The sequence below is a fragment of the Solanum stenotomum genome, chromosome 1, assembly GCF_019186545.1.
Source record: "Solanum stenotomum isolate F172 chromosome 1, ASM1918654v1, whole genome shotgun sequence".
NCBI classification, from domain to species: domain Eukaryota; kingdom Viridiplantae; phylum Streptophyta; class Magnoliopsida; order Solanales; family Solanaceae; genus Solanum; species Solanum stenotomum.
In genome coordinates this window covers 13,251,508-13,279,492 of record NC_064282.1, presented here as the reverse complement: position 1 = coordinate 13,279,492, position 27,985 = coordinate 13,251,508, and the positions used below count along the sequence as shown (strand labels likewise).

General features: G+C 37.0%; 1 protein-coding gene across 2 annotated transcripts; it reads left to right on the top strand.

The window, feature by feature from the left end:
* The first annotated feature begins 7 nt into the window (after positions 1-7).
* LOC125867838 (DNA gyrase subunit A, chloroplastic/mitochondrial) lies at positions 8-27,255 on the top strand. Of its 2 annotated transcripts, XM_049548434.1 has the most exons (28): positions 8-593; positions 1,418-1,487; positions 1,606-1,671; positions 3,504-3,605; positions 4,219-4,263; positions 4,354-4,452; positions 4,592-4,678; positions 5,337-5,407; positions 6,114-6,222; positions 6,319-6,381; positions 10,235-10,300; positions 10,444-10,532; positions 11,566-11,614; positions 11,901-11,987; positions 12,502-12,621; positions 13,233-13,326; positions 13,480-13,550; positions 13,645-13,734; positions 18,517-18,642; positions 18,735-18,892; positions 19,185-19,266; positions 19,342-19,506; positions 19,587-19,688; positions 22,042-22,178; positions 24,587-24,707; positions 24,841-24,895; positions 24,998-25,097; positions 26,931-27,255. In XM_049548434.1, exons 1-28 carry the CDS (start codon positions 151-153, stop codon positions 27,052-27,054), a joined length of 2,991 nt encoding a protein of 996 aa, XP_049404391.1. In that variant the 5' UTR covers positions 8-150; the 3' UTR covers positions 27,055-27,255. The 2 variants fall into 2 exon arrangements, with proteins under 2 accessions (XP_049404391.1, XP_049404398.1); XM_049548441.1 differs by lacking the exon at positions 12,502-12,621 and having other exon boundaries at positions 9-593.
* Positions 27,256-27,985: the final 730 nt, after the last annotated feature.

Below are 27,985 nucleotides of genomic sequence, written 5' to 3'. Positions count from 1 at the left end.
GCCACATAAGATAGGCCTCGAGCCAAGGTCCCTAATATTGGCGCGCAATAAACCCTTCTCCAAAATCACTAGGGTTTTAGCACACTTCAATCCGACAAAGTTCCCGATATCTTCGTCCCCAACACAGCTGAACTTCTTCAGCTTCTATGCATGAAACTTCACACGTTTAACCCTCAAACCTCATTTGTACAATCCAATCCCATGGCCTTTTCAACTGGCATTCGTCTATTACGCTGTTACCACCACCACTTCACTTTCACTGCAATACCATCCCGCTTCTCGGGGCTCCGAAAAGCCTCGTCGGAGCTCCGGTTTCTTTCATCAGTGACTCCGCCGAGGAAGCAAGTCCGACCGGTAAGTGCCCGCCGGAAAGTCACTGAGGAAGAGGTTGGAGATGAAGGTAATGGAAGTGTTATTCTTAGAGATAGAGACGGAAATGAGGGCGGAGGAGGAGGAGGAGGGGAGAGAATTGTACATACCGAGCTTCACAAGGAGGCTACTGAGGCATACATGTCTTATGCAATGTCAGTGCTGCTGGGTCGCGCTTTGCCTGATGTTAGGGACGGGTTGAAGCCAGTGCACAGGCGAATACTGTGAGTTTTCTTAGTTGAGAAATGTGTGGATAGATGGAAGTACCCGAAGGGATATTGGTATTAAAGCTCATTTTGGAGGAATGGAAAAAAAATTACTCTAGTTTCGCTAGTCTTTGTTTCTTATTTTTGGTGATTCTCTAAACCAGACACATGTTACTTTATTTGGGGAAGAAATTGTAGATATGACTAGAAGCTATGCATAAATATACTCGTAAAGCAATTTTTTCTATGTCAAAATAAGAAGAAGTACCTAATAACATAAAATTGTTTTGAATTATGGAAAGCGGTAATGTTTTAGTAGGGTAGAGGAGAGCAATATGATATTTCAGTTGTCCAAGCCTTGGTGATTGAAATTACTACTGAAATACACCACTGGTGTATTGTTGTCTATAAAATGTTAACTTTCTCAAAAAAAAAAGCCTTGGTGATTGAATTACATGATACCTATGCTTGTGGGAGTTGACATGTATCCTATGGAATTAGAGATGTGAGCAAGTTGGCCCGGACACCACAACTATTAAAAGAAATATTACTCATTCAATTCTGAAAACGTATATGAGTAATGCATTTCCAAGTATACACCTTATCCCACTTTTGCTATCAACAAACTTTTACTCTAAAAGAATATACCCGCAAGCCTAGTCTTCCATCTGATTCATGTTGATCACGGGCAAGTGTGTAGAACTAACTTCTAGTTTGAAAATGTGGACTAGAGGTTTGTTTGGTAGAGCTTTCTTTGCTTATATTGGATGTTTCTGTAATATTTGCCTACCTATCCTTTGAATCTGTACTGGATTTATAAGTTATCATTATTTTGGCTACAGATACGCAATGCATGAGTTGGGGCTTTCTTCCAAGAAACCATATAAAAAATGTGCAAGAGTTGTTGGAGAGGTTGTAGCCCATCTCTTCTTTCTCCTACACATACATGATAAATGAATGGTTATCTGCTGGAAGTACTCTCATGCCATCCCTATTGCAAGTATCTTATTGCGTTTTTCTCCTATTTAAGGTGCTTGGTAAGTTTCATCCTCACGGAGACAATGCAGTCTATGATTCCTTGGTCCGAATGGCCCAGGTAATGTTCCAATAAATTAACTCTTACAAAAGGATTATCAATGTACAATAGTTGTATAATAGATTCATGCTTGCAAGTATTAGTGTTGAACTGTTGATGGTAAACCTTTAACTTTTCTTGAAGACAAATTATTTAGTGTTGGTACAATATAGAGGCTTTCTTGAGAAAGAAAAGTATATCTAAATAGAGCACAATGGATACAGATTATTCATATTGCCTTCCCAACTAACTTGGTATTGCAGCTCTTTTGAATGATCGATTAGTTGTTTGGCTCTCTTTTTTTTTTTTTGGATAAATGCTTTTTGCAGAAACACCCTACCTTCCCTTTTTCATAAAGATCACTACACTCTACCTTATTAATGTCCTAAATTCATTTTCCCGTTAAACTCTAGAACCTCAGAAATCATGAGTAAGGAGTCTAGGACCAAGAAAAAATTAAAGGAGAAAGGGTAGGCTAAGTAGTTTTTTGTCGTAAAATTAACTGAAGCAGTCTGTTCTGTTGATCTACATCTCTGAATGAGCATATATTTTGCGAGAATAAAAGCTCAGCCTCTGCCTGCTGTAAATCCAAAAATATATTCTCAATAAAAATTCACGAGTTCCTGTGAGGTGTTTTTATATATATTGGGGCAATGTGGGGTGCTGACGGGGAGAAATAGGCATGCTATCTGAAGTCAGTAGGTCATCTATTGGCAGAGAAGATTTTAGGAGATTCCAAAGAGTCAATCTATCTCTTGTGAGAGGATATGTATTTGTACATCTGAAAAAATGGGTGACAAACTGCTTTAGCTCCTCCTGTAAAATGTTAAAAGTAGTTTATCTAATGGAAAGCTTATGTAGATCTTGCTGGACAAGGTCTCTTTATAAGTTTGTTTTGGTGGTGCTCATAAAAATGAAATTGCAGGACTGGAAAGTTCCTATGACCTAAATAATCCCCGTGTATCTATATCTTGAGTTTACCATAGAACTCATCATTAAATGCTTGGGCTAGATCATTAAAGTGGATTTCCCGCATTTTCCAATTGGGATTCTGAGGGCACCCAGTATTTTTTTCTTTTTCTGCGTGGTTGGCTGCTTGGAGAGCAGTATTAGCTGTTAGAATTTGAGGAAGAGGAGCATCATACATGCCAGCTGGTGTTGTATGTGTAAATGTTCAGGAGAGGATGTGCAGCACTCACTATTACATTGTCAAGTAGGTAGCACCTTTGGTGGAGGTCCTGAACTGGTTCGGAATACAGTGGGTTTTGCCAAGAACAATAAAGGAGGTAATGTATAGCTGGGTTTTCAGAAGAAGGAGAAGAAGACCCAAGGCATGGGATGTAGTTTCACTAGCAATGAAGCAATTAATGGTTAGTTTGGATTGAGTGGAATAAAAGAGATTTTGAAGGGGTCAAAAATGATTGCACATGTGAGGAGTAGCCTCTTGTCTCTAGTTTCTTTTGGGTGTACCCATGAGGCCCTTTTTTACATATATGATTTTGGTGACCTTTGTAGAGAGCCATATTTTGGTTTTGGTTTCTCTACATTTTTATATACTACTTGTATTTGGGGATTTCCCTTCCATTAATTATATTTACCTTGTGAAAAAATTGGCCTAGGTTCTTTCTGCTCTACGTTTTGCAGTGTGCTTGGCTACTGGGTATTATTTACTTCTATTGTAAGTTTTAAAATATAATGTTTAGATTCCTAGTATTTTAGATTATTTATGAAGCTTAGTAGGGACACCCCTCCCTCTGTAATTTTGTTGTAAGTATTACTGGAATACCTTTCTGAGTATTCCTTTTGTTCATAATACAAGTTACCTTCCTAAAAAAAAATATAATGTTTTTCAGGATTTTTCCTTGCGGTCTCCGCTCATTCGAGGGCATGGAAACTTTGGTTCAATTGATGCAGATCCTCCTGCGGCCATGCGGTACACTGAATGCCGTCTGGAAGTAGGTTAAACTCAGCTTTTATATGTTCACTGAATCTTTGGTTGTGTTATCCATTTGAAAATCGTTGCTTCGTAATAAATCCCGAGAGACTCGAATCCTAAAGGCTAAGAGTATGTACAAATGAGACTCATGCATAGACTGTGTTTGATAGTGGTAGAGAATAAAAACTAGGATCTCCTATCTTTTCCTGAATCTAGTCAGAAATATAGGTTCTATCGCCGTTCAAAAGTCTTAAATTTTGATAAATTCAGCTATATGAGTACATAGTTCAGATAAAAGTTCTCTGTCTGTTTTTCTATGTAGCAGATTTCTTTGTCATAGTGAAACTGATGTCCGAAACCTGCATAAGTTTTTACTTCTGAAGGATCTTAATAAATGCTTATCACGTCACTAATTACTTTTTGGCTTATGTTTTTTTTTAATTTTCCGGGTTATGCTTTTAAATTATTGATATTACTTCCTTGTGGGAAATAATAGTGATGAATTGTTCCAAAGGCTATGTTTATTACTGTCGTTACAATTTCATTAACATTCTCTTGGAAATATATTAAGCTCATCATTGTTTTTTTTGAAATTGGTAACATATATTAAGCTCATCATTGTTCCTTCTCAGGCACTCACTGAGGCCATGCTATTAGCAGACCTGGAGCAGAATACAGTCAGTTTCTCTCCTTAAAACGTGTAATAAGTTACTGTGGACGGATGCTATGTCTTGGGTTTCTTTACACTATGGTTTGATGTGTTGCAGGTAGATTTTGTCCCAAATTTCGACAACTCTCAGAAAGAACCGTCGCTACTTCCTGCTCGTATTCCGAACTTGTTGTTAAATGGTGCTTCTGGGATTGCGGTGAATCATTGACTCACTTGTTAGCTATTTAGTATCTTTTTATGGCCCCATATTCTAATATCCTGTTTCCAGCGGGCAACTAAATTTCAGTAGCATTTCTCAAATGTGATAAATTTTTTCCACACTCTGCTGTTTTCAGGTTGGCATGGCTACCAATATTCCCCCCCATAATCTTGGGGAGCTCGTGGATGCGCTATCTGCACTGATTCATAATCCAGAAGCCACGGTAGACATATGCCTCTTGATGCATGCTCATGGATTATGGATATATCCTCTTGCCTCCTCCTTACTTTTTTTTTTGTGTGAAATCATTTTTTGCTTTCCTTTGCAATGAAAAAAGAAGAGTGGACAGACAAGTGTTCAAAATGTTTGTTTTCTGTTATACCAATTTTATATTAATTTCCATGTTTGGTTTTTGTGTTATAACCCTGGTCATCAACTTCACAACCATTACCTTATGAAACAAAAAACATTGTTGTTTGGCTTTGTTTTTAGGTGCCAAATGCTACTTTTGTACGGCTTGAAGTAAGATTCTGATTTATACATCTGGATTTGTTGTTTTCCCGTGTAGTTCATGTGTGAATTTTATTGCCTTGCAGAATAGGAGGATTATGTACATAATCATTGTCTAATTTTGAGCATTCACATACTGGGAGCTTTTATGTCTTCAAGTTTAATATATATAACTGAATCTTGTAATATGCAAACCTTCTTTATTCAAATTGTTCTAAGTTGTCTGTTTTGTGTTCCATTCCTTTCTGGGGGTTTGGTTGACTGTTGAAATTGGAATCATTTCATAGCTTTAGACCATTGTTTGAACACCAGAGCTTTCTATACTTAATTGTGTAAAGACTGTGATGACCGTCTTCTTGTTTTCTATCTAGCTGCAAGAACTGTTGGAGTACATGCCTGGTCCTGACTTCCCAACTGGCGGAATAATTATGGGCAACATTGGGTAGGTTTTCTGAGCTCCTACTTATTTCTCTTCCCACTTGCCACTTACTCATAAAGATGGAAGAGAACATATCATAGAGTCCTAGATTCAGCTCATGGATACTTTACATAAGCAGGAGTAGTGTTGATTTTTGTACTTTTGGATGAGCTTAGTACTTATAATCCCTTATTGCGACAGTTCCTTGGAAGATCCTCTAAGACTTCTGACACGTGACTGCTGTTTTGGTGGATAACACAAATCTGAAAATTGATGCATGTATGTCTAGTGTATAAATGGGTCTTAGATGTGTCTAGTCCCTTATCTTTAGTTTGCCATATTTCAGAATAGGTACCTGTGGTAGTTGTTTCTTATAATTGCCAAACATAGTCAGTTTTACCACCTAGCTTTTAGTTTTTCTTTAACAATTTATGGTTGGCTAGGGTGTCATATAGTGCTAAAGCATCTACTCAGCTACATCCTTTTTTTAAGCTAGTGATAAAATTTGATAACCTGATTGTTCTCTCCTATTGGTTCGTAAGAGTTTGAGGTGCATTTCCATGCCATTGTACTTTTTCTTGTTTTGTGACAACTGAGAGTCCATCTTCCTAGAGATTTTCTTTTGTTTCCTTTCATTAGGAAGGTTAAGATCCCTGGAGAAATGAAGCATATGGTCTTTGATTTATGCAAGATTGAACAGTGTGACCAATTATATTCTTTGTCTGTAAAGAATTTTGGAGGCGTATAGGACTGGAAGAGGACGAGTAGTAATTCGAGGGAAGACTGATATTGAATTACTCGACGCCAAGACAAAACGTGCTGCAATAATTATCCAAGAGGTTCCTATCTCTGCTATTCTAGTATATTTATGTTAGAAGTGGATGTTGTTTGCAATTTTAATCTGGGTTGATATTTGCTTCTTATAAATGAAACAGATTCCTTATCAAACAAACAAAGCGTCCCTTGTTGAGAAAATTGCTGATCTTGTGGAAAATAAGGTAGCTTTCTGATTAGTAACGTGTATTTTTGTTATTAAACTAGGGATTTCCTGTGATTAATCACATGTTTGGCCAAGCTTACAAAATCTACTTATTTTGAAAAGTGCTTTTTGCCAGGAGTGCTTTTCGAAAAAGTGAAAAGTACTTTTGGAGGATAGCAGTTTGTGTTTGGTAATCAATTTGTAAAACACATTTGCGGATATTAGAGCAACAATTTGTGTTTGACCAAGGTTTCAAAAAAGTTTTTTTTGGGGGAAATCTTCTTTTTTCAAATTATGAAAAACACCTTATGCCACATTATCAAAAAAAATGAAAAGCAACTTATGCTACTACTCAGAAGCACTTACTTTTCCTAAAAACTTTTTCAAACACCTCAACTCTGTAAAATAAGCACTTCTTTGAAAATACACACACTCTTGGCTCCCCAAACAGGCTATTAGTTGGTGCAACTCCAGTTGGCTCACATGTTCGCATGAGCCTGCTTCTCTACCCTTCTCCCACTTATACCAAGCTCCTTCCGGAAGAAGAGAACAAATGTTCAATGTGTTGTTGCCCCTCTCCACTAATTACCTGTCTCTTTGTGTAAGAAGGAAAAAATCCACTTACTGATATATTTTACTCTGATGAGCAATGTATATTGTTGTCTTTCCCTTTCTTTCAGAAGAATAAACTTGTTGTGCTTTTCTCATGCACCCTTGTTATCTTGATATCCTTCTTTTCTGACATATCTGCTATTTGATTTTAAAAAATGATCTTGCCTGTTTTATCTGTGCATATAATAAGTCAATGCTAAGTAGATGCTTGCTGCCATGGCCACAGTGATACCATGTAGTGGGGCTACATGACCACCTAGATGTCACTTATTGTGCCTATTTGGTCTCCGTCCATCCTCTGTGAACCAGTTGTTGGTGGGAGGTGGCATGTTGGAATTAGCCGAAGTGCCCGCAAGTTGGCCTGGACACCACAGTTATCAACAAAAATAATTACAGGGGCTAAACGGACTGGGAAATTGTGGATTTTTTACTGTTTATTCTGTATACAACTACTATTGACTCAACAAAGGGATAGTTGCACTGGGGGAAAAGCTTCATCTATCCCATCAATAGTGTGCTTAATACAGAAGTTCTGGCCAGAACACTAGGAGGTAAGGTTGGGGAGCTTCCAACTACTTACCTAGGTATGCCTTTGGGAGCTAAAAGCAAGTCCAAAGGCATATGGAATGGGGTCCTGGAGAAATGTGAAAAGAGACTCACCAACTGGAAGAGTCAGTACTTGTCCTTGGGAGGAAGATTGACTTTAATTAACAGTGTGATGGATGCATTACCCTCTTATATGATGTCAGTCTTTCCTATGCCTGCCAATGTATCTAATAGCATTGATGCTCTTAGAAGTAATTTCTTATGGCATGGCAGTGAATATAAGAAGAAGTTTCATCTTGTTAAATGGAAGGAACTGATTGTGAGTAAAAATACCGGAGGCCTAGGCATAAGAAATCTGAGGAAACAAAACCAGAGTCTAATGATGAAGTGGTTGTGGAAGTTTGCAAATGAAGATAACATGCTCTGGAAAGAGGTCATCACAGCAAAATATGGCATGGAAAATAAGTGGATGACTAAAATTATAAGTACTCCATATAAATGCACTGTATGGAGGGCAATCAGAAACCTATGGCCAGTGCTATATCACAGAACCAAGGTAGAAGTGGGAGATGGGTCAAAGACATCCTTCTGGGAGGATAAGTGGAATGGGTCTGTCCCTATGAAACAGTTGCATCTTGAATTGTTCATTTTATGCCAACATCAACAGGCCACTGTGGCTACAATGTGGACTGGACAAGGATGGAATTTGTTCTTAAGGAGGAACCTTCAGGATTGGGAGATAGACAAAGTGGCAGAATTTCAAGATTCAGTAGGCTCTTTCAGCAACCTCACCAAAAAGGACTTATTAGTTTGGCAGAGTGACACCAAAGGTCAATTCTCAGTAAATTCAATTTATAAAGAACTCAACAAGAATGCTGGACAGGAGACGGAATGGCCATGGAAGAGCATCTGGAAACCAAAAGTACCCTACAAAGTAAACTGCTTCATGTGGTTATTGACAATAGAAGCGGTTTTGACTAATGAAAATCTAAAGAAAAGAGGCTATCAGTTGGCTTCTAGATGTACTTTATGTGAAGAACATGCTGAGACAATTAACCATCTTTTCTTGCATTGTACATGGACGGAACAATTATGGAGAATGTTCATCTGTCTAAAGGGGATAAGATGGGAGAAACCAGGGAGCATTAAAGGAGTCCTGAGCAGTTGGAATAGAGATGGCAATGCTTCTGACAAGGAGAAGAGATGGAAACTTGTCCCAGCATGTATTTGGTGGACAATCTGGAAAGAGAGAAACAACAGGAGTTTTGAAAATTGGCAGAATAGCTTACAGAAGATCAAGATGGACTGCTTAGCTCTTTTCTATTTTTGGTGTAAACAAGATATATTAACTAGGACAGAAGACATCTTTGATGTGCTAGATTATTTTTTTGATAAGATAAGTGGTATTAATAACAGCATCAGGAAGATGCAAAATTTACAAGATATGGCATTTGAGCTTACAAAAAAATCTCTGGCTAACCATACAAACTATCTAAGCCAGAGCTAATGAGTTAGTAAAATCCTGAAGGTGTTCTGCATTAACAGCAGGATACAAGTTGGTCCAACTAAACAAATTTTCAGTGCACCTAGTCTTCAAAATGCCTAAAGCAGTTGACTCTCCATCAAAACATCTCTTGTTCCTCTCTAACCAAATACACCAAAAAATACAAGCAGGTATCATAATCCAGATCTTCTTGATGGCTTTGTCAACTTTCCATAGACTCCGACTCTCATATGCATCCTTAACAACAGTTTATAGGCAGCAATTTAGACTAAGACTATTTTATTCTGTAAGTTGTAACACTTTTGAAGGGGAACTACACTTTTGTTGTAGTATACCTGTGGATATATAGACTAAAGTTACCAGTTTCAAAAAAAAAGGGACAGACAGCCAACAGAGAGTTTGAGGTAGATGTTTTAGCAGTCTCATGCAGAAATATGATAGATGATAAATTCCATTGAAGGCTCTTTGGAATCTTGAAGCACTTAATGGTTACATTTTTCTATGGTTATCAACACAGGAGTCCATTTTTACTGTGGGCAGTCTACAAAAATGAATAAGCTATATAGTAGATGGTTTGCTTAAATGAGGCATGGTCAATGGGGATTCAAATAGCCAACCCCAACTTGGTCGGGATGAGGCATAGTAGTTGTTGTATAGAGTAGCTGGTGTTGCTTTTCATATTTTTGTTGACTGCTAGTTATTTCCATCTGGTGTAAAGGAGCTCCTTAAGCAATAATATTCTATGTTTAGAGAATTACCCTCTCTCTCTGACACGGCTTTTTATGGGGAGCAGAATCTCTAACACTTTTGAAGAGTGCAGATTTCTTTAGGGAAGCATCCCTGTTTCTCTTCCTTCTTTTGTGGGGAATACACATGCCATCTATACTTGATGTATATCAAAATTCACACCATCTCCCTTGATATATACTGATTCTGCAATGTTGTTACCTTGGTTCTTAAACTTCGACACAAATCAAATTTCTTAGCCTATTGTAATTGTAACGTTCTATCAGCATGGGGTCCTTACTTTCCTAAATTTAGTGTCTAAATATGTAGTTTCAGCAGTTCTCTTAAAGTTTGTTTGAATCTTCATTAGTAATACACATAGCTTTGCTGGTACGTGCTCTTATTTTCTAAGTTCATCTGATATCTTGATTTGGTCAAGAGTTGAACACAGCACCTGATTTGTTTTGGTTCCCTTTCTTGCCAGACTTTGGAAGGAGTAAGTGATATCCGTGATGAGAGTGATCGATCAGGAATGCGTGTAGTCATTGAGGTAGTGAGAACACTAACATTCCATCTTTCCCCAGTTTGTCCATGCCATCATATTCCATGGCTCATTTGTAATGATCAAATATTTTTTTTTAAATGTATTAATGTTTAGCACTGATTGACGTTTGGCTTTTAATTGTTTTCCAGCTTAAAAGAGGGTCTGATCCAGCCATCGTGTTGAATAATCTTTACCGTCTTACTGCTCTGCAATCCAGTTTTAGTTGCAACATGGTCGGGTAAGTGATTATCACCCCCTTTAAGAGGCTATATACTTTGTTTGCAAAAGAAGGAAACTCCAGCATCTGGATCACTCTGTTACAATAAGATTTGCCCCTGTAACCAATTGCATGATAGAGACGTTTTCCCCTATAGACTGCCCCAAAGTCCTATGATATCAATATCAGAGGCGTTGAAAGTTATTCTTCAAGAAGTATAATAATAGCTTTCCGCCTCTTGATTTCTGTTTTTGCTGCTTTTTTTTTTTGGTAAATGATAAGGGTCAATTTTACTGATGTCTTCAGCACTAAGATGGTGCTAAAGAAGTAAACTCCAAAAAGCAAGAAAGCAAAAGTGTTCCTGTCTCTCTGTGCGTGGAACCCACAAAATATATCAAGGTTTCCATATCAATTACTAGGTTCATATTACACTGGAAAGCAAACTGAACAGTCAACTTTCGTTATTTTAGTTAATCTCTTCTGACATTCCAAGCTAAAATATTAAGCTTCATATGATAGCTCTAGAGTATTTTGCTCTCTCAGCTTGAAATTTCTTCTCCATGCCTGACTCTTGGCATAGTTAATTGAACACGAGACATTTTTGAGTTCTCTTGTTCTCCAAGGTTTTGGTGTACTGTCCGACTGCGATGTACTGCCAGATGCATTTTCAGTTTCCGGCTTTTATCACTTTTATCAATAGTATTAATGACGTTTTGACATATTCTTATTTGAGCAGAAGTCAATTTATCTTCTTTTCTCTCGACATATTTGCATTAATGAAAATGTTTGTCCATGAAAAAAATGTACTTGCATTTATTAGTCCTCTATAGGCAGTAGTAGGCTGAAGATGCCCCTCTTAATAATTAAGCTGATACTTATAGCATACTAATGGCATATGAAATGAAGTTGGTTGCAACTGAGTTCTCAAAATTTGACATTATTAACTAGTATATGTCCATATGTTGCTTGACCGTAATGAATTCTATGTTGCTCACAGCCATCCATACTTGTTTCATACCTCGACCTAACTACTTATCACTCAACATTTCTTCAGTATTCTCAATGGTCAACCGAAGCTGATGGGGTTAAAGGAATTGCTCCAGGTGACAAATGTTTCCTATAATATGATGAATGGTCTGTATGTATATAATTTCACTTTCCATTAAAGACTGTTTAAGCATGATTGTGTAAGTTTTGCCTTTTCTGTAATCATCTCTATTTTTCTCCTTTTGTTTCTTTCTTTCCGTCCAAAATTGATATAATTCACCTACATTTTGTCTTCTGATATCTTAATGTTATTTGTTTGATGTCCCTTGATAATTACAATGAAGGTGATCTTTGATTTGTATCATCAATGCATTAATTGTTATACCTTTTTGTATCTGGCAGGCATTTTTGGATTTTAGATGCTCTGTTGTTGAAAGGCGGGCTAAGTATAAACTTTCACAAGCACAAGAAAGAAGCCATATTGTTGAGGTATGTCAGTTTGTCCTTTTCCCCCCTCTTTGATCAGAAGTCTTAACAACAACAACATACCCTGTGTAATCTCACAGGTGGTGTCTGGGGAGTGTAGTCTGTGTAGAGTATACGCAGACCTTACCCCTACCTCGTGGAGGTAGAGAGGCTATTTCTGTTAGACCCTCGGCTCAAATAAAGCATATCAAAGCAATTTGAAAAAGAAAATCCAGAAGTGAAGAAGACATGGCAAATAATAGGGAAATATTACTAGTATTCTGAAAAAAAGGAACAGTAACAAAAACAAATATTGCAACAACCAAAGCACTTCATCAGAAGCTGTACAATGTTAGAATTAAAATACTAGAAGCGTAAAGTTCTTAAGCTATATATTGTCTCACATTAGACAAATATCATATGAGGATTGTGTTTGACACCTAGGAATAGGTGGGTCTTGTACTCTCCATTTTATCTTTATGGTTATTTGCTTTTCTTATTTCTCTACATGGTGTCTAAGCCTCTACTATCTTTAAAGAGGCCTAAACAGGTTCTGCCTACGAGAAGGCAGGCTTATGCCAGTTACCAGGAAAAAAGTTCTTTTCCATTCTGTAATTTCCTTCTCGGGATCGTTCCTTCTTCCAGTAACCATTTGATGGCAAGTGCCTATTTCTGATCACTTTTCTGGAAGTGCCATACTTTTTTTCCTGCGACAGTTTTGGCAAAAATGCCTCTTGCCGGACTCTGGTCTGGCAGCAAATTTTCCTATGAAATTTTGGCAATTGAAACTTTTTGTTGAGTTTCTCTGTCGTAAGGACATTTAGGTGATTTTCTGACAGTTTTTCAAGCAACCATTCCTGTAACTATTTACTTCTCTTTTTCAAGTATCTTTAACAAATAAACTCTAGTTGGTTTACAGTCTTTGGGAGAGCGTGTTAATAAGTCTCTAGAATGCTAGGGTCAGAACATTTGAAAGCTTAAGGTTTTTAGGTTAGATAGTCATATATTGGACAAATTTTATATGAGTAGTTTCAATTTACTTCTCTCAAAAATCAGTATGTGTTTGGCACGTGTATATAGGTATATCTTGTTTCTATCAAGTCATCTAGACATCTGATGATTTATTGTACCTCCATAATACATTATAACAATTTAGATCTCTTTTCTCTTTAGAAGTTTTGGGCATAACTCAACTCTCAAGTGAAATATGCTGAATTTATGAATAAAGGTACTGATTACCCCCCCCTCCTTCCACTGTTGTGATTTAAGGGTATTATAATTGGACTTGATAACTTGGATGAGGTCATCAATACAATCAGAAAAGCATCAAGCCATGCGCTCGCAACTGCCAATTTGAGAAAAGGTAACAGTATTACTGACATATTATCTTCATGTTGCTAGATTTTTCACTATCGCCTGCTCATAGTTGTGTTGGAAATTGTATTTGCCTTTCTTTTTATAATTTTCTAACAGCAGGAAATCACTGCCAAAATTTCTTATCAACTTGCTCTTGCAGAATTTGAATTGACTGAAAAACAAGCTGAAGCTATATTAGATATAAGCCTGAGAAGGCTTACAGCACTCGAGGTATGTCATAAGGCTGCATTTGCAAATTTGATGATGGGTGCTTTAGTTGTTATTGAACTCCATCCAACATTCTGTTTCTGTATCGGTAATGCAGAGAAATAAATTTGTTGACGAGGGGAAATCTTTGAGAGCGCAAATTTCCAAGTTAGAGGAGCTTTTGTCTAGTAAGAAGCAAATACTCCAGGTAGCCTCATGAGAACTGGTTTTTCTTTTTCTTATCAAGCTTAGATATGATCTTCTACCATTTTGTTTTTTATTTTATTTTTTTGATAAAGGTAACATTTGTATATCAATCATCAGCTCAAAGCTGGTATCCAAAATTTACATCATATCGTCCCTCCACACATGTGTGTCGGGCATAAACAAAAGATAAAGAAAAGAAAAGAAGAAAAAAGAGAAACTATCCCTAGATCCTCCTTTCATCTTTATAAGGACCCTAGAATGTCTACAATAGCCACAGGGTCATCTATATACTCTGAACTACACCAATAGCAAAAAGTGATAATGCAGTTCATTTTAATCTTGTGCAGAGGGCTGCTCTTGTTATCAAAATTCCTAGAATTCCTTTCTTTCCATATGGTCCACCAAATAACAGCTGGGACAATTTTCCATCTACTCTTGTCTGTGCTGCCACTGCCCTCCATATTCCAGCTTTCTAGAGCCTGTCCTGTTCTCCCTGGAACAGTCCAACTTATACCTCTGAAGCTAGTAAACAAATTCCACAGCTGGCCAACCACTTTACAATGTAAGAACAGATGATTAATTGTCTCTGCAACCTGCTCACAAAAACAGCATCTTGGGCACATTTGTATTCCCCTCTTCATAAGATTCTCTTGTGTAAGTACAGCCTCTTTCACCACCAACCAAGTAAAAACTACCACTTTATATGGTATTTTAACCTTCCATATAAGCTTCCAAGGCAGAAAGTTAACTTGGGATCCCATCTGATTCATAATTCTATATGCAGAACTAACAGTGAATAAACCTTTATTATGACATTTCCATTTAAGAGTGTCTTCTCCATCCTTGAATCCTAAGAACTGATCAAGTGTTCCATAAAATTCAGCCAATCTTTCCACCTCCCAGTCTTGCATCAGTCTTCTGTAGGTAAGGTTCCATCCATGTTCAGACCAAACTTCATAAAGAGTCGACTCTTGTTGTTGGTTCAGGTGATGAATATCCGGGAACAAGCGTTTGAGGCTTCCATTCCCTAACCAGTTATCTTCCCAAAACCTGATCTTCCTCCCATTGTTCACATTACATTCAGTTTTTGCATAGAAACCATGCCATAAGTTTCTAATTGATCTCCACAAGCTGGTTCCATAGGTGGATGTCACTTCCTTAGTCTTCCAGGGTCCTTCCTTCCCATATTTGGCCTGGATCACCCTACCCCACAAAGATTGATCTTCTAAAGGAAGACTTTTGTTCTGCTTTCTAAGATTTGTGATTGCCAATCCTCCCTGCTTCTTGGATAGTAGCAGTGTCTTCCATTCGACTAGGTGGAAACCTTTATATTCCTTCTCACCGTGCCACAAAAAATTCCTTCTCAGAGCATCAATTCTTTCTTCCACCTTTGCTGGAAGGGGAAAAACTGACATTAAGTTGGTAATGCATCCAGGACTGAGTTAATCAGCACTAATCTACCACCTCTTGATAAATATTGAGACTTCCACCTAGACAATCTTTTCTCACATCTTTCCACTACTCCATTCCATATCTCTTTGGATTTGCTATTGGCACCCAAAGGCATACCCAAGTATGTTGCTGGTAACTGCCCTATTTCTCCACCCAAAAGATCCCCCAGATTTTGTATTTTGGGCACATCATTGATTGGAAAGATGTGACTCTTTCTCCAATTAATGTGCAACCTTGATACCGACTCAAATAGTATGAGAACTATCCTCAGAATTTTTAGTTGGCTGTCTTCTGCATCACAAAAAATCAAAGTGTCATCTGCATATTGCAGATGGGTGATTTCCAATCTAGTATTCATCTCTTTGACCACATTAAAACCCCTTATCCAATCATTCCTATGTGCTGTTTTAATCATACTGTTCAGGCCTTCCATGACTAGTAAAAATAAGAAAGGTGAGAGTGGATCAACTTGTCTCAAGCCTCTGCTTGCCGGAAAGAAACCTTCAGGAGAACCATTTATTAGTATTGAGAACTTGACAGTGCTAATGCAGAACCTTATCCATCTTATCCACTTCCTCCCAAAACCCATACTATGTAGAATTCCAAGCAAATACTCCCAGTTAACATGGTCATATGCCTTCTCTATGTCCAGTTTACACATTATGCCTGGGATTTTATCCTTCACTCTTGAGTCAAGACATTCTTTTGCAATGAGAACAGCATCAGTGATCTGTCTTCCTTTCAGAAAGGCCATTTGTTGAGTGTCAACCAGCTTTGGCATCACCGTCTTTAGCCTTTCTGTAAGAATTTTGGAATTTAGTTTGTAGACACTTCCAATTAGACTGATTGGTCTAAAATCTCTCAATTCTTTGGCTCCATTCTTCTTTGGAATGAGTGCAATGTAAGTTGCATTGAGGCTCTTTTCAAAAACTTCCTGAGAATGGAACTTCTGGATAGTAGCCATCACATCCCCCTTTAGAATCTCCCAACACTTCACAAAGTAGCCCATAGTATACCCATCTGGACCCGGTGCCTTGTCTATAGCACATGCCTTGAGCCCTTTCAGGACCTCATCTTCTTCAAAAGGTTTCTGTAAATCTAGTTGCTCCTCCCTGTTGATTACTGGACAGGGGTACATGTTGTAAGCAGGTCTCCAATTTTCAGTCTCACAGTACAGCTTTCTATAAAATAAAACCACCTCCCTCTTGATATCTGTTGCTTCTGTTAGTTCATCACCTTCCACCACCAATTTGTCAATGTGATTGGTTCTTTTGTGAGCATTTGCAGTCCTCTGAAAGAATTTAGTGTTCTTGTCCCCTTGCTTAATCCACAATGTCCTTGATCTTTGCCTCCAAGCTATCTCTTCCTTTTTAGCATAGTCTTCAAACTCCTTAGTTAAACTTGCCTTTTGAATTACTTCAACATCAGACAGAGGTCTGTCCTGTTGAATATTGTCAAAATCAGTGATTCTATTGAGCAACTCTTTTTTCTTCTTTTCCAGATTTCCGTAAGTGTTTGAGCTCCACTCTTTTAATTTGGTCTTCAAAGCTTTCAACTTAGAAGCTAGAATATAGTCTGGCCTTCCTTCAAACTCAAAAGATGTCCACCACTCTTTGACTCTTTCATTAAAGCCTTCAGTCTCCAGCCACCATCCTTCAAATTTGAAGTAGGATTTGGAATAGATCCAATAACCACTTGCGAGTGCAACTGGTGAGTGATCTGAACATACTCTTGGCATCAATTCCTGCTTTACATTGTTGAACTTTCCCCCCCATTCAGTAGAGTACATTATTCTGTCAATTCTGGAACCATATTCTGCATTGTTCCCCCCCGTCCATATGTAATTACCTCCCTCAAGTTGAGGATCAATCAACTCCATATCCTCAATCATATCAGAAAATTCCGACATATAAATGGAGTTCCTTGAACAGTTCTTCTTCTCTGAAGCATACCTTACAATATTAAAGTCACCCCCTAGGATCCAGGGTCCAGAAAATAAACCCCTAACAGCCCCAATTTCCCACCATACTTCTTGTCTTTCAAGATTGCAGTTAGGTGCATACACCCCTGTCATATGCCATTCAAAATCACAATTTCTTGATTTGAATCCACAAGTTAGAGTATAGGCACCAATTTCCACAACTTTCCCCTCCCAATGTTTACTGTCCCAAAGCATTAGTATCCCCCCTCTAGTGCCACTAGCCTCCAATTGGGCGTATTTAACTCCCCTGCTTCCCCATACCTGTCTAATTGCCTCCCCATTTTCACCTTCTAGCTTTGTTTCCTGCAAACATATGACATCTGCCTTCCATTCCTGAAAAACACTGTTGATAATTCTCCTCTTATCTCTGCAATTTAATCCCCTCACATTCCATGATATTATCTTCACATTCATCATATATTTATAGCTTTTCCTTTCCCCCTGGTTCTTGAACCATTATTTTCAAACTTCATATCAATGGCCAGCCCCTTAAGTTCCTGCACACCCCTGGTTTTGATATGTTCCCCTACTTCTTTTGTTGGTTCCTTGGTTACGATGTGCCTCTTGTTGTCTATTTTCATAAAGAGTTCTAACGCTTCCTTTCTGCATCCATCAAAAATCACCCCAAACTCTTTGCTCATCCTGATTAAATTTTGGTGTACCCAGATCGGTGCATCCATCTCCCCATCAGTTTCCTCTTCTGCATCATGGAAGTCCAGTGGTTCTGTCTCCACCACATTCCAGGTTTCTGCTTCCAATCCATCCATAATTTGTATGCCTGATTGAGAGACGTTGGGAAGAGTATTTGGTCTCTCCTCATCTGTAATTGTTATTGCATCAACGAATTCCACCTCCTCAGACTTGTTTGTGAATTCTACAAGAAAAGTCACTTGCTCTTGCTCTTGCTCCTGTGTGTTTGCCTCTCCGACGAAGCTGTCAAGAGACTCCCCCCATTTTGTTTTTTTGAAGAATCAAGATGCCAGATGTTTGTCTATTTATTGGTTGTTATTGTACCATTATTTGTCAAGAAGTCAAATTTATGTTCCTTCCACTCGTACATAATTTTTTTAACAATCTAATAGAAATACCCAGCTTACGAAATACACTATAAAAGCGACCTGTTACTACTGTCTAGCAAGTTAATTCATTTCGGATATTGCTCCTTTTCTTCATTTGTGTTTGTCAGCAATTTAGGGGTGGGGCGGGGTGCTTCTGTTAGGTAGTATATTGATATTTTGATTGTTCACCTCCTTTTACAATACCATTCAGATATAATGTAGTGATACTCAATTACCTTGTTAGTTGACATTTGTCTCCTTGCTTTTCAATTTTTGCAATATGAACAACCAGTTGATTGAAGAAGAAGCACTTGAAATAAAGGACAAGTATTTCACTCCGAGGCGTTCACAGTTAGAGGATACAGACAGCGGTAATCTTGAAGATATAGACGTGATTCCGAATGAAGAAATGCTACTGGTAATCAACCTGTGCGCTGTCTAGGTTTCAAGGTTTTGTGTTACTTTTTTCCTTTCCACTTTGTTTTTATTTCTGTTGCTCCTTCATTTCAGGCAATTAGTGAGAAGGGCTATGTTAAACGGATGAAACCTGACACATTTAATCTACAAAATCGCGGGACAATTGGCAAATCAGTGGGTAAATTAAGAGTAAATGATGCCATGTCTGATTTCCTTGTTTGCCGGGCCCATGACAAAGTTCTCTATTTTAGGTAAACTTGGTTTCACCTTTTTTACCTACGTTTACTAGATTTTTTCAGCATATAAAATGGAGCAAAAATATAATTGTTTTTCCGACAATTTTTGCTTTCCCAACTTATATTTATGGAAGAGGGAACTTGGTTTGAGTGGATTTTGTATCCTTACAATCCTGTTATATTGTCTCATTAATTACATCATTGTTATCCCTCAATATATTTTATTCAGTTCTGTGTTAGTGGATGACTTTGCCAATGATTGGCATACGGATGTTCTTATTTCAGTGTTTGTTTTGATAATTGGCAGTGATAAAGGTACCGTGTACTCTTCTCCAGCTTACAAGATTCCTGAATGCAGCCGAACTGCAGCCGGCACTCCTTTAATTCAGGTACAATATTTACCATCTACAGAAAGCTTGACTTGTTGCCTTCATTCCTAATTTCTCATTCTTTCCCTTGATCAGATATTGTCCTTGTCTGATGGCGAGAGAATAACTTCAATTATTCCTGTGAGCGAATTTGCGGGAGATCAGTATCTTGTGATGCTTACTGTGAATGGATATATCAAAAAAGTATCATTGAACTATTTTGCCTCTATTAGGTCTACAGGAATAATTGCGACTCAATTGGTTAGTCAGCTCTTTTCTTTCCTTTGAATTAGGATTCTTGGTCCCAAAGCAAGCTCAGACATGATACTTTGATCTGACAGGTCCCAGGTGATGAATTAAAATGGGTGAAATGTTGCTCAAATAATGATTTTGTTGCAATGGCTTCACTAAATGGAATGGTGATTTTGACGCCTTGTGCAAATGTAAACTCTCTTGTTCTTTTATTTCATGGGTATCTTGTTTTCAGTCTTTGTTATTGTTTGTTGTGCTGCTGTCCCAAAATACAAAATAAATTGGTGCTTCGGTTCATGCAGAAACAAGTTTGTTCTTGGCATAAGATTCTATTACAGGATCTGAATCAAGTAATATTTGTACTTATTCTTTTTTTTGATTTGCACCGGGTGTCCGAGTCTCTTTGAGCCCCGACTAATCCCGGGGGTGTACAGGCCCTCGGCAAGGAGTTTCCCGCAAGTGCACCACGGTTAATTCAGGTTTTACCCAGTCCGATGGCCCTCAGAAATTGTTTGCACCTAGTGGGTTTCAAACTTGAGACTAATATTTGTACTTATTCTAATCAGCAAACTGGGTATACTTAATCTCTGTGTGTGTGTGGAGGGAGAGAGAGAGAGAGAGAGAAAAAGCAAGGGTCGCCTACCTGTCGTACATAGCTGCAGTGTTTGTACTTAATCAGTTGGGGTACATACATAATTTGAAGTGAGATTATTTAAAGAATGTAGAAAGTTTGCTTTCTCATGGTAGATGGAACATAAATGTCTGAAATAGATTTATTTTTGCATCTCTTCGGTGAGATCTTTTTTGTTGGTAAATGGTAACCCATGCGATTCTTTTTGTGAGTTAAGGGAATTGAGATAGTGGAAGTCTCTTGTGCTGGATGATGAATAGAGAGCTATCTTGGAAGGATATTTAAAGGGTTCCAATACTGTGGTTGGGGGTATTGATGGTTTGGTTCAGTTTTTCCCTAGAAGGAAACAAAACCAATCAAGTGGGTTTTTGTTGCTTTGGTTTTTGTTAGTTTATTCGGTTTTTGTTGGGCCTTTTATAAAATACATGACAATATTTTTACCTTTGTCAAAAAATACATGACGATATACTTCCAAACACATATTAGGTTGACTATATATTATTTTTTTTGGTAAAAGTAACTAATGATATTAGAAAGCATCAAGAAGATGCAAAGTTACAAAAGCACAGTGCAAGAAAACTGGTCCAAACAGAAGTATATGGAGCTAGCTTGGCAAAAACCTGTGAAACAGTCAAAAGGGAACTCTACTACTCTACTGTACTAGAGATAGGGGACTAACAAAATCCAAAAAGTTATCCACACTGTTTACATTGGCAAAAAAGTACCAGCTAAATAAACTAGCTAGACAATTGGCTTTAAGAGTGCAAAAAGATGTTGATATTCCATTAAAACATCTGTTTTCTCTCCTTCCATAGGCTCCAAAAAATGGCTGCTGGGATCATTCACCAGATATTTCTAATGGATTTGTCAAGTCTCCTCAATAACCAGCTGGCATAAGCATCCTAGACATTTAGGTTGACTATATTCCAACAATAGTACCAAATCAAATACTCTTTGAGAAAAAAAGGAAATATATAATCAAGTTATATATGCAGCTTCCTCCAAAAAATCTTATGTGTTGTCCAAGAATTTAGCTATTTTCAAGGAACTAAAAAATTTCTTTTAATGAACTTCTTGTCTAATAAAAATTAAAGATCTAGTTGTGATATACCAAGAGATGTTGATGTTAATTGAATTAAACTATGATGAATAACTAAATGACCCAGATGTTACCTTTGTCAAAAAAAATAACTAAATGACCCAGATAAATTATTTTGAACATGAAATAGATTTTTGGAATTATCAAAATAAAAAAATAAAAAAAAATAAAAAAAATAAAAAAAATTCTAATCAAATTAGAAAGTAAAGGCAAAAAAATTGAATTACTATAGAGGCAATCACCTAGATTACGAAGCTAGAGTGCAAAAGATTAACGAACATTAATGTGGATTGTTTGGAAAGAGAAATATGAGAGCTTTAGAAGTAGAGTCGAGTTTCTCCCGGCTGAGTAGTCTCTGTTCTCTTATTTTCTTTTGGTGCACATATAAAGTTCCTGGTTGTATAGACTATTGGGCAGATTTTGCAGATAACCATATTTTATCGTAGATTCTTTATCTTTTGGTATACGGTATACCCCTTGTATTTAACTAGTTATGGCCATGTTTATGAATGAAAGCACTTTTACTTGATAAAAAGAAGGGCATTGTATAGTTTGCAGCTGTCTTCAGAGATCTGGTTCCCCTTTTCCTTTTTTGTTTTTCTCGCTTTTGGATTTTGATAAATATATGTTTTACTACTTAGGTAAGTACTTACATGTGCACACTTTCTAACTTCAATTTTATTGTGGATTTATTTCTATAATGAAATAGGTAGTGTTGGTATCACTTTTTTTTTCTACGTCTACCTGTTACTGGAGTTATTCTTGATTCTTCTGATAATTTATTTTCCTTCATTTACTGTTAATTTCTGCTCAGATAAGAGCTCTTGGTAGAAATACTAGAGGCTCTGTTGCCATGAGACTAAAAGATGGGGATAAAGTGGCTAGCATGGACATTATACCAGATGCTTTGCAGAAGGAATTGGACATGACCTTGGCAGTTCATCAAAGAAAGTAATCTTTCATCTATCACTCTGTATATCCTAGTTGTCTTGATTGTTGTTTAAGGCTAGCTTCAGACCCGGTTAAGCCTGAAGTAATATGGAAACCAGGTCGGGTGACTTGTTATGGTTTCGTTTTGCTGAAATTGATTTTAGTGTGAATAAAGCAGGTAAAAGGGTGTTTGATTTTGTAGTACATCATCTAACTTTCTTTAAAATCTTTTTTTGAAAAATTGGTAATTTGTAATCCTCTATATTAAGGGCTATGCTGACCACCTCCAAAAAACTATCAACAATGAGCCTAGGAAACTCAAACTAATTACAAGGATCCTAGGAAATCTACTGAATTACATCATCTATTTTTCCTTCTTTACACCAAAAATGGAAGTTTGCAATACAGTTCTCCTTTATCTTCTGCATGGAGTTAAATCTGTCCTCAAAGCACCTTCGATTCCTTTCCTTCCAAATTGTCCACCAGATGCAGGAAGGAATTACTCTCAACCATCTCTTCTGTGATTTGCTATCTCCTCTTCTAATCCAAGTACTGAGTTGGTCTGATATATGTTCAGGCATGGTCCATTTGACTCCTGTGAGGTTAAATAAAAGGGACCAGAGTTGAACAATCACCTCGCAATGCAGAAAAAGGTGGTTGTTTGTCTCTGCTTACCTTAGGGCTATCTGAAACTTCCTCTTCTGTATAGCTTCATGTGTTAGGGAGTCTTGCTTGATCACTTTCCAGTAGGAGCATTTAATTAGTTGGAACCAAGCATTTCCACACCTTATCCATGGGCCCATGCTGCCTCCAGCTTGACCCATGATTTCCAGCTTATACAATCAACCCATCAGTATTATGTTTCCATCTAAGGGAATCTAGAACTGGAAATAATCCTCTGAATTTGTCAATTTCCTTCAAAAGATATTCTTTAAAATCCTTTCAAGTTATGATCTTTGCTTTGTCTTTGATCTTTGTGGATCTTCTGTTTATTTTGTACTTCCTTTTTTCTTGGAAGAGGAGGAATACAGTTTTAAATTTGTGAAGGAGTGCATGTAGAAAAAAAAAGGATGAGAGTGTATCCCTTGAACTTCACTGTTTCACACCAGAATGCAGCATTTCGGCTTCGGAACCGAAGCGTTCTCAGCAACTTCATTATTATTTGTGTTCTTTACCTTTTCAAAGCTAAGAAACTCAACCTAAGCTACCAACCCACCCCGCCAAAAAAAAAAAAAAAAAAAAAAAAAAAAACCTTAAAACTCATTTCTTTCAGTCAAAGTAAAAGTGCTCAACATCTTTCTTTTTGTCCCTTATCCTCAGTTCTTATTTTAATTCTCACTTGATAAAAATAATATGTTGGATACATAGTGTTTTTTCTAAGGAAACTTACTAAGAGAATCTGGTCACACAAAAGAAAGAAATTCAAGGAATAGTGAAAATGGTACTTAATGATAATTAAAGGAAAATCAATTGGAAGGAGGAGAGACTCTGTATATGAAGAGTTCGCTCATATTCTTTTTGTGGAAAAGGGAAAACGGTTGCCCTCTGATAAAATTACGAAAAAGAGGTCAGTTACCATTGTCAATTAAAATTACAAAAAAGAGGAGGAAGGAAAGAAATGGTTAAGTTGTACTACTGCATCTTATTGATGCCTTTTAATGAATTTCTCTTACTTCATCAAAAAAAGGAAAGAAATGATTGTGTGAATGAGAGCGAACATACAGGCAAGTGAAATGGCTATTGGGAGTTTGGGACTCACCATGCCACACAACTAACTAGAAGAAAGCTTCTCTCAAGTATTGTTGGTTGTGTCCCACATCAAAATAAAATTTCTCGTCTTCAAGAGGGTAGCACCAGACATTATATCTTGTTGGCAAATGATATCTCAATTATTAATAAAACGTTAGAAATTATTTTTTTCTGATTACGCATAAACAACTAGAAATTTAGTTTAAAAAACTAGTCACTATAGAAATGAAAATACATCTTTGCATTTTAATCAGAAACTGAAGTTGGTTTTTACTTCACATAATTTACTTCAACTGTGGTTTCTTTTTAATTATCTCTCTCATTAATTAGTGTGTTTATAGTTTTTTTTTTTTTTTTGCATTATACGTTTTTTTCCATCATTAGTGCCTTTGTTTGCTGAAGTTAACGCTTTACTTGTAGTTTGCACTGTTAGCACTGACGGGTACTCTTCTATGCTTTTCGCATCTCTGGTAGTCTCTAGGTTGATTTTGTCCCCTAGGCTGCTTCTTCTAACATCATCAGCTCTCCAAAAATGATTATTATTACCAGCATGTCTTGCCTATTTGTTGCCCCAAAAAACAGATGTCTTGCATCAATTGTTTTGAAAGCCTGCCTTATTTTTCTGTTGCTCTTTGATTTGTTTGTAACACTCTCTCTATCTTCAATTTGCTGTGTACCAGTAGAAGGAGCATGAATGGCCCATGGCTGCTGTTCGTGTCAGAAAGCGGTTATGGGAAGAGAGTTCCAGTTAGCAGATTCCGCACATCACCTTTGAATAGAGTCGGTTTAATTGGTTACAAGGTACACCATAATATAATCAAAGATAAAAATCCTTATCACTGCCTTTCCTCTCTTCGTAGGAAAAAGGAGGGAGGTTAATTTTTATTATCTTTGTTCAGCTTAGTCAACTAATACGTCTGATGCATTTATTCAGTTTTCATCTGAAGATCGCCTGGCAGCAGTATTCGTAGTTGGATTCTCCTTTGGAGGTACCGTAATCCTTTGTATTCTTGTGCGTAGTTTGAATGTTTTGAATACTAGCAGACTTCAAATATTGTGGTAATAATAAATAATTGAAACACTTTAAGCAGATGATGGTGAGAGTGACGAGCAAGTTGTTCTTGTGAGCCAGAGTGGAACGGTGAATCGCATAAAAGTTCGGGACATCTCTATCCAGTCCCGGTATGCGAGGTATGTCAGTGTCTTGTAGCATTTGTCTTCTTTGATCTGTAGTGCTATAGTTTGTTTTTCAAGCATATAATTTCTGCAGTAGTACATTCTTGGGATGCTGATTACCTTTTTATTAGAGTGCCTAAAGATCTATTTGTTGTTGTTGCCAGGAGTCTTATTGTCCTTGGTTCTTTCATAGGGATGTAGTTTGACTATATTTTAATACCATCTCGAGTTCTGTGAAAGCTCAAAATCATTTTAGGCTAGAAGCTTGGGTCAGTTGGCTTGCTCGAAAACTAATATTTAAATGATTTAACATTAGCCAACAAAAGACCCAGAAAAGTTGATGAGTGAAAAAGAAAAAGGGGTTTGTGCATAGGAGAGTGATAATGGTGGTAACTAAGGGATCATTTGGTAGTGTATAGAAATAATACTAAATAGAATGTATTAGTAAAGCTTGCATAAGTAATGCTTGTATTAGTTATACATAAAATATTTTTTATGCATTGTTTGATTTGATGTATTAAGAAAAGTATGTATTGTATAAAAATATTTATTTATAAAAGCTTCCTCCACAATTATGACGGAAAAGGTGTAAAAGTGCTTTTGAAGGGTAATTGGGTCTTTAACAATGCTAATGCATGTATTAAATCCTTTGCATTACTAATACCTAGAAATCCAAAGTGTAAGTTTTTTTTGAGATTGGTAACTGAAAACCATATTTACATAATAAACTCTAAAGGCACTGTCCTATCCCTATAATGAGTCTAAAACATCAATGATAGAGACTGTCATTTAGAGTAGATTATTACACCAAAAACACAGTTAGAATACAAGTCAGTTGTACTTGCTGCTTATTACTCTCCCTTTTCCCAAAAACTCCTAAGGTTTCTCTCTTTCCAGATAGTCCACCAAATAGTAGCAAGAATGATTCTCCAGTTGCTTCTGTTCTTTGCTTGTAATCCTGCTACTTCCCTACTTTATAAGGCCCCCTGCCATTCTACCAAGCATGACCCATGAGATGTTTTGAGCCTTAGAATAGACCCCACAATTGGCCAGTGACCTTGCACTGGATGAAAAGTGATAAGACTGTTTCTGCAGTTAACCCACAAAAAAACATCTAGAGCACAATGTAATCCCCCTCTTCATCAGATTCTCCTGTGTCAACACAGCTTACTTAGCCAGCAACCATTTAATCTTGGTGTTTGGTTTGAATTCATACCATAGTGATCGGATGGATTTCCATAATCTAACACCATAGAGAGTGGTAACTTCCTTTGTCATCCAATTGTCACTTTCTTCATATTTTGCTTTTATGACTGAGCCCCATAAATTCTGATTATCGTTGGAATAAATATCATTATTTCTTAAGAAATTTAAGTCCATCTCTTGTACATATTCTGTACCTCCACTATACGTTTTAACAAAATAACTCGCCACGAGAAAAAAAGTCAGACTGATTGTCATGGTATCGAAATAACTGGAGATATATAATATTACATCATCTAAACTTCATGAGTCACAAGCAACTAGACATTAACTCGGTGGTACTGGTTTTCTGTTTTTCCCTTGTATCTACTGAAGAGAAACAAGATGCAGCCTAGAGGGGCTACGGAAGCACTCTATATTGTTCTCTATTTCACAAATGGAAATCACCTAGATTTCCTTAAATAGCTTAGTTGCACATAATTTGAGTTATGCTGAATAACTTCATAAGAAAATGACTGTATTACGGAGAAACAACAGTACACTGAAGTGCTTTTGGCTTCTGATCAATATCTCAGGTGTTTTTTTTTTGCTTAATATCTCAGATATTACTTGGTCTCTAATATATTCTCTCTTACCATTCTCCAGAGGAGTAATTTTGATGCGTCTTGAGCATGCTGGGAAAATTCAGTCAGCCTCATTGATCTCAGCAGCAGATGCCGATTCAGATTCAGATCCTGAAGTGGAAGATGCAGCAGCAGTAGAAGCATAGTGTCCCTACATTTGACCTATATAACGTGCAGGTTATTTGCAGCGTCAGTAGCTGTAGGATGATGGGTTTTGTACAGCTGATGATGTAATCTTGTAGATACACTTCTGTACTTCTCTAAATATCCCTCTTTGATGGTTGCTGGGGAGATCTATCATTTTTTACCCGATAGGGAGGATCTAATCCGTGTCAGTTGTTCTAGTCTCTAGTTCTTCTGCCTGCCTACCCCCATTCAAAGATATAAGGTAGGTAGTTTAGATCATCGCGAAATGGTTACTACAATTAGGGGTCGTTTGGTAGAGTGTATAAGAATAATGCTAAATAGAGTGTATTAATAATGCTTGCATTAATTATACATAGATTATTTTAATGCATTGTTTGGTTTGATGCATTAAAAAAATTATTTACAAAGATACCCTTGACTTTTATGGTGGAAAAGATGTAAAAAAGGTTTTGAGGGGTAATTGGGTCTTTTATCATATTAATGTATGCATTAAAAACATTGCATTGCTAATACCTAGATATACATGGAATTAGCAATGCACACCTTAATACACAATAACGTACATAACTAATGCAAGCATTAGTTATACATAGGTTGAAAAAGAGTACCAAACTTTATTGTAAGAGTGAAGTTTTGTTGATCTACAGAAGATAATTTTTTGTCTAGTGTTGTATGCTGTTAGTTTAACAGATGAACTTTGAGATTGTCCCTTAAAAATATAGTAAGGCCCTTTGAGAATTTTTGGGATACGCCAGACAATGATTTTCCATGTTCTGTTGGAGGTTCTGGATAGTTTTTAGTAGGATATTTGTGACGATTATCGACATGTTTGGATGTAAATACTCCCCTTTATTTTGGAAAGGAACGAGCAGTTACCAACAAAAAAAACCTACACATTGTCATCCTCAAATTAACAGATATCGTTTCCAT